At 38.0% G+C, this 12,625-nt stretch overlaps 2 protein-coding genes across 2 annotated transcripts; both read right to left on the bottom strand.

Annotated features, from left to right (window-relative positions):
• Positions 1-146: 146 nt before the first annotated feature.
• On the bottom strand, positions 147-2,683 carry LOC106296010 (spermidine synthase 1). Its single transcript, XM_013732051.1, has 9 exons — positions 2,409-2,683; positions 2,246-2,322; positions 2,023-2,145; positions 1,320-1,424; positions 1,133-1,205; positions 988-1,059; positions 704-899; positions 481-604; positions 147-388 (listed from the first exon to the last, which is right to left on the bottom strand). The coding sequence occupies exons 1-9, from the start codon at positions 2,575-2,577 to the stop codon at positions 323-325; spliced, it is 1,005 nt and encodes a 334-aa protein (XP_013587505.1). The 5' UTR covers positions 2,578-2,683; the 3' UTR covers positions 147-322.
• Positions 2,684-5,714: 3,031 nt separating this feature from the next.
• On the bottom strand, positions 5,715-8,548 carry LOC106344550. The gene is made up of 3 exons (XM_013783911.1): positions 7,657-8,548; positions 7,264-7,569; positions 5,715-6,982 (listed from the first exon to the last, which is right to left on the bottom strand). Exons 1-3 carry the CDS (start codon positions 8,546-8,548, stop codon positions 5,715-5,717), a joined length of 2,466 nt encoding a protein of 821 aa, XP_013639365.1.
• Between the last annotated feature and the right edge of the window lie 4,077 nt (positions 8,549-12,625).

Raw genomic sequence — 12,625 nt, 5'->3', positions numbered from 1 at the left:
CTATGCAAGTCTGATTTGTGTTGGGAATGTGCGTAAATGGTTGACGTGTGTTGTGTGTTAACATGATTGTAAGACTATGTCTCTGAGGAAGAAGGCTGATGTATAACAAACTGAACTTTGGGCTACTTAACAGAGTTTGGCTGAGATCAATTCAAAGGTTTCAGTCTTTATATAAATGGCAAAAGGGAGAAAGGTTTTCCAGCTTAAACATGCAGTAGTGTCACAGAAAAACATGCTTAAAACAAAAAGTAACAGTCTAAAAACTGTGAAAATGTTTTATTTTGATAAATGCAACAATCCCCCAGATGACTTGTTTCCCTTTTCAATTAGCTTTTGACTCTATTACCTTCTTGGCGAAAGAAGGCAAGCAGAACGCAGCTGAATGAATCTGAAACACAGAAGAAATGGGAATATAAGTTAAAGATTTTGAATGTCAAGACGCATGAAATGGTATATTGAGAGTTTTTGTTTTGTTTTTGCCTCAGCGTTGTAAAACTTTAAGGGTCCATTTGATTTGCTGGAGCTGTCATCAATTGGGTTCACAGGGTTCTTGAAGTCAACGTCAGGCCCTTCAGTTGAACAGAGCATAAACCCGATAACCCCACTGCAGTAAACAACCGTCAAATGATACACATTCAGGTTAAAGTTATGTAATCACCAAAATAGAGACTGAGATTGAATGTTCAAAGGTAATGAAACATGCCTCGGGTATGTTGGAACACTGGTCCACGCGTAGTTCACAGAACCCTTGAAGATCTCACGGCAATTGTAAACAATGTCTTCGATGATGTCCATGTGAAGCCACAAGCTTTCAGCTTGAGTGCACACAACTCCACCAGGTCGAAGAGCTCTAGCCACAGATTGGAAGAAGGGCTTCTCAAACAGCTCCTTTGCTGGACCTGACACACACCAATCACGCATTGTCAAAATCAAAGGCTGCTTACATCAAGGGTTAATCTTATTGCTGAATGAAAAGTTTGATGGTACCAATTGGATCTGATGAGTCAACAATAACTGCATCGTATGATCCTTCAGCAGCATTCTTCAAGAAAGCAACACCTGCATTAACAACCCACCCAACCATGAATTCTAGAAAGGACAATTACAGAGAGATGAAAGCAGCAGTGTGTACCATCGCCAATGACGAGGTTAACGCGAGGATCCTCGAATCCAATTGCTACATTAGGGAAAAACTGCTTAGAGACCTTAAAGATTCAAAGAAAGAGGAAAGAAATTAGACATATATATATACTCTGATAACAAAGCATTCATCTAGATAGAGATGGAGGAAAGGTAAAAAGTATGTAACTAGTACTCACGTCGACCACCATTTTATCAATTTCACACATATCAATCTGCTCAACAGAAGCATGGCGTGCAGCTTCCCTCAGGACACCTCCATCTCCTCCTCCAATGACCAGCACCTATGGAAAGAACAAGAAGGGCACTGATCAGATACACTCTAGGGCTAAAAGCATAAACAGCATTCTAAGCCGCTCCACTAAACCATAACCTCAACTTGTTTACATTACCCAAAGAAACTTTATCCACCTTTTCTCAAGCAATCTCAAACAACAAGCTAGATGATAATCAATCAAGCTAGTTAAAAGCATTTTCCTTTCTTATTATTAATATTACCCAATAAAGTAAACTTGAGTTCTCTAACTCTGCCAGAAGAGAACGTGTGACAATGTACCTTTATCCTCAAGAGGCCATAACCAATGTTTGTACAGCAAAAAAAAAAAAAGCTATAAAAAATGTTCATCATCTACCTTTTTCTCTAGTGGACACTACTATCACCACTATGTAAATGTAATCATTCTATAAATCTCATATCTGATTAAAATTGAATTCTGGCTTTACTCTATTTCTCCACAAGTAATGATTTAATCACCCTACTTTACCGGAGAAGAAGAAAAAAATCTGAGCTTCCTAAACTTTCATTAACATTCCAAAGCAATAGTCTTTACATAACTCCGAATAGATGTAATAAAGAAAGCAATAGTCTTTTGAGTAGTTAACCTTCTTTGGGTTAGGGATAGAGCACAAAGGAAGATGAGTGATCATTTCCTGATAGGCGCATTCGTCTCTCTCCGTGAGTTGGATTACTCCATCCAAAACCAAAACTTTACCATATGTCGCTGACTAAAGATACCAAACCAAAGATAAGTGTTCATAAAACAGAGAGGTGATTGCAAGTTTAGGACAAAGTCATAGTCTTTTTTTTAGTGTTGTTTGTGTTTACCTGGAAAACAATGACATCCTGGTAATCAGATTTCCCTTGAAACAAAACCTTCTCGACCTTCAAAGAGTGTGCCTCTCCTGCATCATCAGATGAAAAAACTCATCTTTTAATCAAAAAGGAGCTCCTTTTTTTTAAAAAAGATTAAACAAGAAAGAGAATGGACCTGGCCACATGGGACTCATCTCGGAGAACCACCCGGGAATCACAGAGGAGAAACAAGCAGGCTCCTTGGTCTGATCCCCGTTCTCTGTCTCCATGGAAGCGGCGGCGGCGGCGTCATCCTCTTCTCTCGGTCGCTTCAAATCGGTGGCGGAGGCTTCTTTGGCATCCATGGCTGCTCGGCGAAGAAGCGGGTGAAATGAGAGAGAGGGATTAGGGTTTTTGCAGGGTTGTTTTGATGTGATGTGAAGTGAAGCGGAAGATATAAGCAGTGGGGGAGATTCGCTGTATCAATTTCATTTTTTAATTGTTTTTATTTATAATTCCAAGAAGGAGAAAAGAAATTGGTGAATTATTATGTGATGATAATACGACGCTGCTTTTGCCTCGAATATATCCATCCCCCTTCTCCTTTTGGCTTTATCTCTGTTTTTGTTTTTCGTTCGAATCTAATGCTCACTCGTACTTAACATACGTTCATACCACGCGCAACCTCACGTGCAACGCATGCCAGGTTCGAAGCTCCACCAAATCACATTAGAGAGGATTAGCAAAAGAGGGCACACATAGATTCTTCATTCTTGTTATGGTTTCACACATTCTTGTAATTTCAATAAATTTTGTTAGGGAGCAAGATTCCAGATTGAAATTACGAAACAAAATGTGATGATAAGATAATATAAAGAAGTACAAACTTTTGAAAATCGATATGAAAATAAACGAATACGTGGAGTACTTGTGATATGATCATTTTTTTAACTCGATAAATAGTCCTTAAGTGAGACGATATATGTACAACTTTTGAGTTTCAAGATAAAATCATGTCATACTATTTTGCATCACCCAAAATAAAATCTGCGAATTTAACAACCACACTATATTCTCGAGACTTACTTTGAAAGATTTGGAGTATTGCCAAAACTTTGTATATTGAAGCTAATCTTTAAGATTCTTATGTATGACTGAGTTTGTGAGTTAGCAAATGTGTTTTTAATGGAAATATAAGATGTTTAATTATTTATAGGAGAGATTCACAAAGTTTTAATCATAAAGTAACATGGACATTTGTCACTAAGTTTATTAAGCTTTGTCCTTTTGTTACTAAGTTACCTTGGTTAGTCATCAAGTATACTTTAGTTTTAGTCATTTGTCACTAAGTTGCTTACCTTGGTAATAAGATAATTTAGTTCCTAAGTTTACTTAACTTAAACCATTTTTCACCAAATAGATTTAGTTTATTCATCAACTTAGTGAAAACAAAATTTCCATCATTTTATTCAGTTCATGAACTTGCGAAATGCGATAGATTTTTTTCATATAAAGTATAACATTTGTTTCATATTAGATTAAATTTTTACTCAGCTCAATATACTCGTAAAATTCTATTCACGCACACTTTATTTTCACTCGGTCCAATAGAATTATAAAAATAGTTCCAACAAATTTAACCAATATTCAATTGTTATGCAACACACATTATCAAACATAACAATCGTCTAACGTTTATATGTATACAATCAATTCAAAATGGGTGGATTTACAAGGAATAAACAAGACCCATCTTACATAACAAAAGGCTACTCTCAAAGATAAGATATAGACCACCACAGAGGAACGTGTTATGATATAATTGCAAGACTCGCCATTGTTCAAAAATAAGGTGTAGAGTTTGTCCTCAAAGCAAACAAACCCATTATGCTCCAGACGTCCACTTCACGAAGCATTGTTGAAAGAGAAGAGAAATACTTGAATAATAACTTGTTCTTTACTTCGTATCACGTTACATCATATATATACAACACGATATTGAGATCTTCTCATATCTACTTGGACTTATCTATAACAATATGTCCTTATCTCTTATATAGATTTGGATCTAGAACCCTCTAGATCCTAACACTCCCCCTCAAGTTGGAGCGTGTAAATCGCACACTCCAAACTTGGACAACAAGTAACTAAATGCAGAACTCCCCAACGCCTTTGTTAATATATCATCCAGTTGCTCAGTCGTCCGTACATGTCTCGTAGCAATGAGCTTGGCTTTAACTCCATCTCTTACACTATGACAGTCCTTTTTGACGTGTTTAGTACGCTCATGGAACACTGGGTTTGCTGCGATGTAAATAGCCGACTTGCTGTCACAAAACAGGTCCATAGGTGCATCGTGCTGAACTCCAATGTCCGCTAACAGCCTCTTCAACCACTGAAGTTCCTTCAATGCGTCAGACATGGCCCTATACTCTGCCTCCGCCGATGAATGCGACACTGTGTCCTGCTTCTTTGTCTTCCAAGCTATCGGTGAGGTTCCCAACATCACCATATATGCAGATAGAGATCTTCTAGTGCGTGGACATGATGCCCAATCGGAGTCACAGTATGCTCGTATACGCAAGTCACAATTCGCTTTCAACATTATACCTTGACCAGGAGAACCTTTGAGATATTTTATAACTCTCATTGCTGCGTCCCAATGTGCTTCCCTTGGCGCATGCATAACCTGAGAAAAAACATGAACTGAATAACACAGGTCTGGTCTAGTTATCGTCAAGTACACCAGGCGTCCAACTACTCTCCGAAACTGCATTGGATTCTTACACAATGGACTCTTATTTCTCAGAAGTTGATGATTCACTTCCATGGGTGTGGCCACCGGCTTGCTCCCCAACAGACCCGCTTCACTAATAATATCCAATGCGTATTTTCTTTGAGAGAGATACATTCCCAACGGTCCTCTTGCAATCTCTGTGCCAAGGAAGTACTTCGCCTTACCAAGATCTTTCATGTGAAAAATCTCACTCAACTTCTTCTTGAACTTCTTTATCAGTTCAAGATCATTCCCTGCGACAATTAAGTCATCCACATAAACCAAAACTCTTATACTCTTCTCTCCCTTTACGTAATAGAACAGTGAATAATCCTCATACGACTGCACAAATCCAAGCCTCTCAAGCGCCTTTGATAACTTATCAAACCAACACCTTGGCGCCTGTTTTAACCCGTACAAGGACTTTCGCAACTTACAAACCTTGTTCGGATCGTCTGACTGGAACCCCGGTGGCAATCTCATGTACACTTCTTCTTCCAAGTCTCCGTGCAAGAACGCGTTGTGAACATCCATTTGGTGCACCTCCCAGTTATTTGCTGCAGCAACTCCCAGTAGTGTACGCACGGTATCCATCTTTGCGACAGGTGCAAAGGTCTCTTCATAATCTTCTCCTTCAGTTTGTTGATTGCCACAACAAACCAGTCTCGCCTTGTATCTTTCTATTGTTCCATCCGCATTGTACTTAATAGTGAACACCCATTTGCTTCATATAGCTTTCTTTCCTGCAGGAAGATCAACCACATCCCATGTCCTGCTAAGCTCAAGCGCAATTACTTCTCCTTTCACTGCTTTGTTCCATCGCTTATCTCCAAACGCTTCTTTGTAATTTTTCGGTATCACACCTGCACTGACCGCTGCAAGAAATGCTTGATGGTGGTCTGAGAATAAATCATCAGTCACATAATCTGTGATAGGATACAAGGATTGTTTCTTACCTGACCAGTTCGTAGAGGCCTCTGACTGCAGACCGGTGACTGTGTTATGTTTATCGGGGCACATTTGAGCATTATATGTAACATAGTCGCGCAGCTTAACTGATGGGATCGATCTCCTATGGCCACGGCCCAAGAGCTCTTCACTCTCCCCCTGAATACTCTGTTTCTCAACTTCACTCCCTACCGTCTCTGCAATCCTCTCGGTAATATCAGACACAATATGTTCACTGCCTACCGCTATCTGGTCGGTAACTTCAGAACTTCTCTCTATGTCAACTATCAAATCCCCCTGCTCTTCCTCATTGTAAAGTTCACACCCCACCTGAGGCACCACTGGTGTTGCAGGCGTTACTCTCTTCTCGGCATAAGGATACACTTCCTCATCTAACACCACATCCCTTGAGACAAAGAACTCATCCTTGTCTAGATCATACAACTTCCAACCTTTCTTTGCGTAAGGATATCCCACGAACACACACCTCGCACTGCGTACTCCAAACTTATCCTTATCTCTCCTTGACTTGTGCGCAAAGCACAAGCACAAGCACCCAAATATCTTGATATCATCATACGAAGGAGGTTTTCCGTACAAACATTCATACGGTGATTTACCTTTGAGCAATTTTGTTGGTGTTCTATTTATAAGGTGAGCTGCCGTCAACACACTCTCTCCCCAAAACCTTACAGGAAGATTAGCCTGAAACAGGATCGATCTGGCCACATTCAAAATGTGGCGATGCTTTCTCTCCACACGTCCATTCTGTTGGGGTGTCGCCACACATGAAGTCTGATGCACGATCCCTGCTTCTGCAAAGTACTTAGAAAGGCACATGAACTCACTCCCATTATCGCTTCTCACGATCTTCTCCGTCTTGCTAAACTGACGAGCTGCAAGAGCAATGAAGTTCGGAAGAACTGTTTTGACTTCGCTTTTCTCTAGCAGGAGATGAATCCAGACAGCCCTGGAAAAGTCATCCACAATCGTAAGAAAGTAAACGGCTCCACACGAAGATGGTACTCTATAAGGACCCCAAAGGTCTACATGAATCAACTCGAAAAGTGAAGAACTTTTATTAAGACTCTTAGAAAACATTTCTCTTGTTTGTTTGGATTGAAAAAAAATGTCGCAACCACCAAACTTATTCAAAACGTCTTTAACACTAGAAACAAAAGGTAAAAATCTCAAAATATCATAAGCAGGATGTCCCAGACGACGATGCCACACAGCCTAATCCTCTGAAGCTTTAACTCTGTGTCCTCTCGCTACAGTGACATCCCGATAAACATAAACACCATTTTTGCCACAGACAACAGAGTACAATTCAAATTTGGGACAAAGAGAACATTCTCCAAAGTCAGTTTCACCGACAACCGCAAACTACCACTCTTGGTAGCCATCACATGACTCCCATCAGCGAAGCTCACAGGACAGGGTATAATACTCCGGACATTGCTCAGTAAGAAAACATCCCCTGTCATGTGATGTGATGCCCCAGTGTCAATGATAACTTCACCAGTTTGTACCATACCGTTTAACTTGTCTGGAATAGGTGATGGCTTCTGGCTTTCAAGCAACGAGGCGAGAGATGCCCACTGCTCTGCACTCAGCTGTGTCACTTGTGATCCTTGATTACCAGACGAAGACGCACTCGGTGTTTGCACTGCATTAGCTCGCTACGAGTTCATTCTTCCTCGTCCTCTGCCTCTGCCACCTCTTCCACTCGCCTGATTCCTCTCAGTAAACCACTCCGGAAAGCCAATAATTTGCCAACACTCCTTCTTCTCGTGCCCGGTGCGACCGCAGTTCCCACAGATGATAGAGTTACGACCTCTGGCCACTCCTTCTTCTCCTTCTCTCTGCATTGTCTTCGCTACGAAACCTACCGGTGCCTCCTTAGTTTCAAGACGCACTCCCCCAAGTCTCTTCTCTTCTCGAACTATTCTTTGATATGTCGAGTTAAGATCAGGAAGCACCTCCAAACCAATAATGTTAGCGCAGACATTGCTAAACCTTGTTTCATCTAGCCCCATAAGAAACTGATGAACCTTTTCCTCTTCATATTCCTTGACATACACGTCAGCCGCATCACACATACACTTAGGAATCGGCTTGCAACTCAACAGCTCCTCCCACTTTTGAGATAATCTTCCAAAATAGTCCATAACACTGGATCCATCTTGTTTACATGAAGCCAACTCCGCCTTGAGCTGATGTACACGTACAGCGCTCCCCACCGAGAAGCGTTTCTTCAGCTCCGACCACATCTTGCACGCATCAGGAGAGAAGGGAACCGTTGATCGCAACACCGGAGAGATCGAGGCCCTGATCCACCCCACGATCATGGAGTTCACTGTTCTCCACATCTCAGCTTCCACCGGCTTCTCCGTTTCATCTGGAATCTTCAAGCTTCCATTGACAAACCCTATTTTTCGCTTGGCACGCAAGGCGTTTTCGAGTTCTAACGCCCACTCAGCATAGTTCTCCCCTGTGAGCACCACATGAGAGATCGAAGTTGCTGGATTGTCCGCAGGTGCAAGATAATACGGGGACATTCTTCCTTCATGATCAGAAGTTGATGAACTCACTAGATCTTTTCCACTCATATCTTCTTCTCTTGTCAAATACCAACAAAGAAATTTACTTGATTTTCTTCTGGCTCTGATACCATGAAAGACAAGAGAAAGACTTGAATAATAACTTGTTCTTTACTTCGTATCACGTTACATCATATATATACAACACGATATTGAGATCTTCTCATATCTACTTGGACTTATCTATAACAATATGTCCTTATCTCTTATATAGATTTGGATCTAGTATAAGTATTTATCTAAAAACAGGATCCACAAACTTATATGGTCAGAACTAAACTTATTCCTACGAGGAATGTTTTCGATAGTGCATAACTCATTATAGTTTATATGCTAACTGTAAGTGTTTCTGCTGACGGTTTGATGATTTACTTGTCATAACACACAACTATTGAACTGCCAATGCTAAACTTATTTCAAATTCTTACATAAAAATGAACAAAATAAGATTCGATTTAAAAAATGTTGTAGTATATAAATTTTGTATGCTTATATATGATTTTTGGTTATGTTGCCAATATATTCAACAAGGCTCGTTATCTCCTAGTTAAACACAGTTTACAACATTTCCACTACAAAACTCCATTTTTATTCCACAATGTAGTGAGTAATTTTATAATAGAGCTGAGTTTACTCTAACTCTATTCAAAAAATTATACTGAAAAGAGAGCGCTGAACAGAAAATAAAATAATTATTTCATTTATGAAAAAAAATGATTATTTCATTTATGGAATAAAAAATGATTATTTCATTTATGAAAAAAATGATTATTTCATTTATAAAGTAAAAAATAAAATGATTGAAATATTTTTTTTCTCCAATTTCTGTTTTATATTAAATTATGGAATATGATTAGAGATTTCTTTATGCCGTCCAAATTGATGATGGCATGGAAGAGTTTAGTCCATTATATTAGTAACTTTTACTTTATTAAAAACTGTCTACTCATTCATATTTTAATAATCTATTTTGTGATGGGTTGAATACCTTTAATTTATACTCCCTCGTTTCACTTTATTTGTCGTTTTAGACTTATGCACACGGATTAAGAAAACGTTTAATTTGTACATTTTCAAAATAAAAACATCATTACCCATACACCTAACCATATTTCAACCAATTAAAAAATAAATAGAAAAATCTTATTAATAAATGTTGCATTGAAATCATAAAACGACACTTATTTTGAAACGAAAATTTTTTTCCATAACGACATTTAAATTGAAACAGAATGAGTAGTTTTAATGATATTTTCTAGACAAAAACTAGTTTTTTTAGCCTGATAACAAGTTCCAACCCATTAATAATGCTGTTTCAGTTTCATACTTTGTTCATAGTTCAAGAACAATTGGACGGCCTATGATCCTAGTTTTTGTTTTTAACAAACAAAGTGGTCTTTGTCGGTGACGAATCTTATAGGAAAATGATATCAGCGAAAAAAATCTTGTGGAAAAGAGCATGATATAGTAAGCTCTTTATAGAAAAGTTAGTAGAAAGAAAGAAAGTTAAAATGATATTTTCTATAAATAAACCAAGATTGTTTGTGTCAGCGACTCAGTGTTGTGATCCAGAAAAATCATGATTGAAATTTTAAGGGAAATTACCCCATATATACATAAAGAAAAACCACAAATTTACTATCTAACCAAAATACCCATTTCTCCTCATTTATCATCCTATCTCTCTCTAACTTCTCACTAGAAATCTAATTATACCTATGTGAACATAGTCAAAAAAAATTTTATAAGTTCACATAGTCAAATTTGGTTAGCCATTTAGCCTATTGTTGTTAAAAAAGAAAAGAATAGCCTAATTTTAGTGTGGTAGGTGAACCACTCAAATCCATTCAAATATATATACTCTTATGGGAGCTGTATCATATTTTCAAAATTGTAAGAGAATCGGGAAATAGTACTCTTCTCTTACTCTTTCTTTCGAGTTTAGTAAATGATAATTAATAGTATGATTGGTCCAGTAAACCGACCCAAGTGAGCCAGTAAACGTGTAGTTTTAGTGGTCATACTTCTTTTTAACCGATATTTTAGATAATTACTTTCAACACTTTTTTCTAATCAATCCATTAACCTGAATATATACTTAAAAATTCCAATTGATATAACACTTCAAAAAATCTTTCTACAGGGAAGAAACAAAAAATAATATGCAATTTTAATTCTTTGTCAACACAGTCATCATATCAATGATTTTAGAATTACGGCTATAACTCCAAGCATTATGGTACAAGATCAAATAATATGATATAAAGTACCATCTGCAAATATAGTATTAAAGTGATATTATATACAACTAGGGGATGTCCGCGCTTCGCGCCGAATATTGTTTTATTGTTAATAAGTATGAGTTTTCTGGATGATATAATTATATAGCCGTCTTTATTTGTTAAAAGTATTATTTGTATTTTTACTGTATTATGTAGTAGTAAGTGATATGTTAATATATTTTGTGTTTGTTTTTTCAATAATGTGTTGTCGTGTATATAATAGTATTTGTTAGTGGTGACGTGAGCCTCTCATATAAGCATATTTAATTTCAATAACTTTGCATTTATATATTTGTTGATTCTAAGATTAACGATTTAAGAGTCAAAATTATATTTTATTGTCTTTTCAAAATTTTGAACATTATTTTTTTGACATGTTTTTTGCCATATCTCTATATTTTGACCTTACCTATCACCATCTTTGTATTTCGTTTACCTCACCGGTGCTTCTCCCAGGAATGATTGTTATGTTTTGGAGTAGAGTTTTTATTGTCCGTCTTGTCCTGTGAGATTATCTCATATTTGTTGTAGGTCAGGTCTTTGTGCGGTTGTTTCTCACTGCATTGTAGGTTGTTTCGGTCAATATTGATTGCTCCTCTTCTTCCTTAAATTTTGGCTGATGTCGGAGACTGCATATTCTTGGGTTGGGTCAGAGTTTAGGCGTCGTTGATGTTTTTTCCTTGTCGTTGGCTTGACGTCGATGGTCCCTGCTCGTCTTAGTTTTAAAATTTTGTTTTTTTTTGTGATCTACGTCCTGTGAGATTATCTCATATTTGTTGTAGGTCGGGTCTATGAGTTCCAAGTTGTGCGGTTGTTTCTCACTGCATTGTAGGTTGTTTCGGTCAATATTGATTGCTCCTCTTCTTCCTTAAATTTTGGCTGATGTCGGAGACTGCATATTCTTGGGTTGGGTCAGAGTTTAGGCGTCGTTGATGTTTTTTCCTTGTCGTTGGCTTGACGTCGATGGTCCATGCTCGTCTTGGTTTTAAAATTTTGTTTTTTTCGTGATCTAATTTCTTTTATCTCTTTCATAGCTTGAGTACGGCTCTACGGTTTGCTAATTTCATTTTGTTTTCCATTCCCCCGTTGTTCTCTCATCTCGTTGCAGTTTTCATTGCTGCTCGCATCTCTAGTAGCTCTCATTTCTGCCATGTTTGCCACTCTAGGTTTGGATAGTGTTTTCCTCCGTGTATGCTCGGTGGGCTTGGAAGGTTGTTTATGGTATCAAGCTTGAGCTCTGGTTTCTCGGTGGTTGGCTTCAATTCTCGATCCCTCAGGTTGTTTCTTTTCTTTCCATGTTTCCCTTGGTATAGGCGTACGGAGTTAATCTCATGGAGATTTGGTCCTTTTTATCTAGTGTTTTGTGGTTCTTCGCTGGCATGGACGTCTTGCTTTAGTTTGTGAGGTGCTTCTTACCTCTTAGCTGGTGGCTGGGCTTTTGGGGCTTTAGGCATGTGTCTTCCTACTTCGTGCTGACTTTGGCATTTTGGTCATTATTTTTCTTCTGACTTGCTTTTTTGGTTCTTTGCGTTGGTACTCTATCACACACATTTGTGTTCGGAGGATTGCTTTGTCTCAGATTTTATCTTTTTGCTTTTTTTTTCTGACTTCTAATTATTTTAGCTAAAACACTATGTAGTAAGATGAGATAATTTAGTCTTCATTCTTAATCTCTTTTCAGTTTTGGACCTTTATCGAGTTAGTATTATTATGGAATTTTACCATTTTTTGTGGTTGTGGAGGTTTTAGGTTTAGACCATATGTTGTGCTCTAGTTTCTTCTTCTTAGTTTAGTTATTTTATGA

The sequence above is a fragment of the Brassica oleracea genome, chromosome C5, assembly GCF_000695525.1.
Source record: "Brassica oleracea var. oleracea cultivar TO1000 chromosome C5, BOL, whole genome shotgun sequence".
Taxonomy (NCBI): domain Eukaryota; kingdom Viridiplantae; phylum Streptophyta; class Magnoliopsida; order Brassicales; family Brassicaceae; genus Brassica; species Brassica oleracea.
The sequence above is the reverse complement of the archived record's forward strand: the minus strand, read 5'-3'. Positions and strand labels throughout refer to the sequence as shown.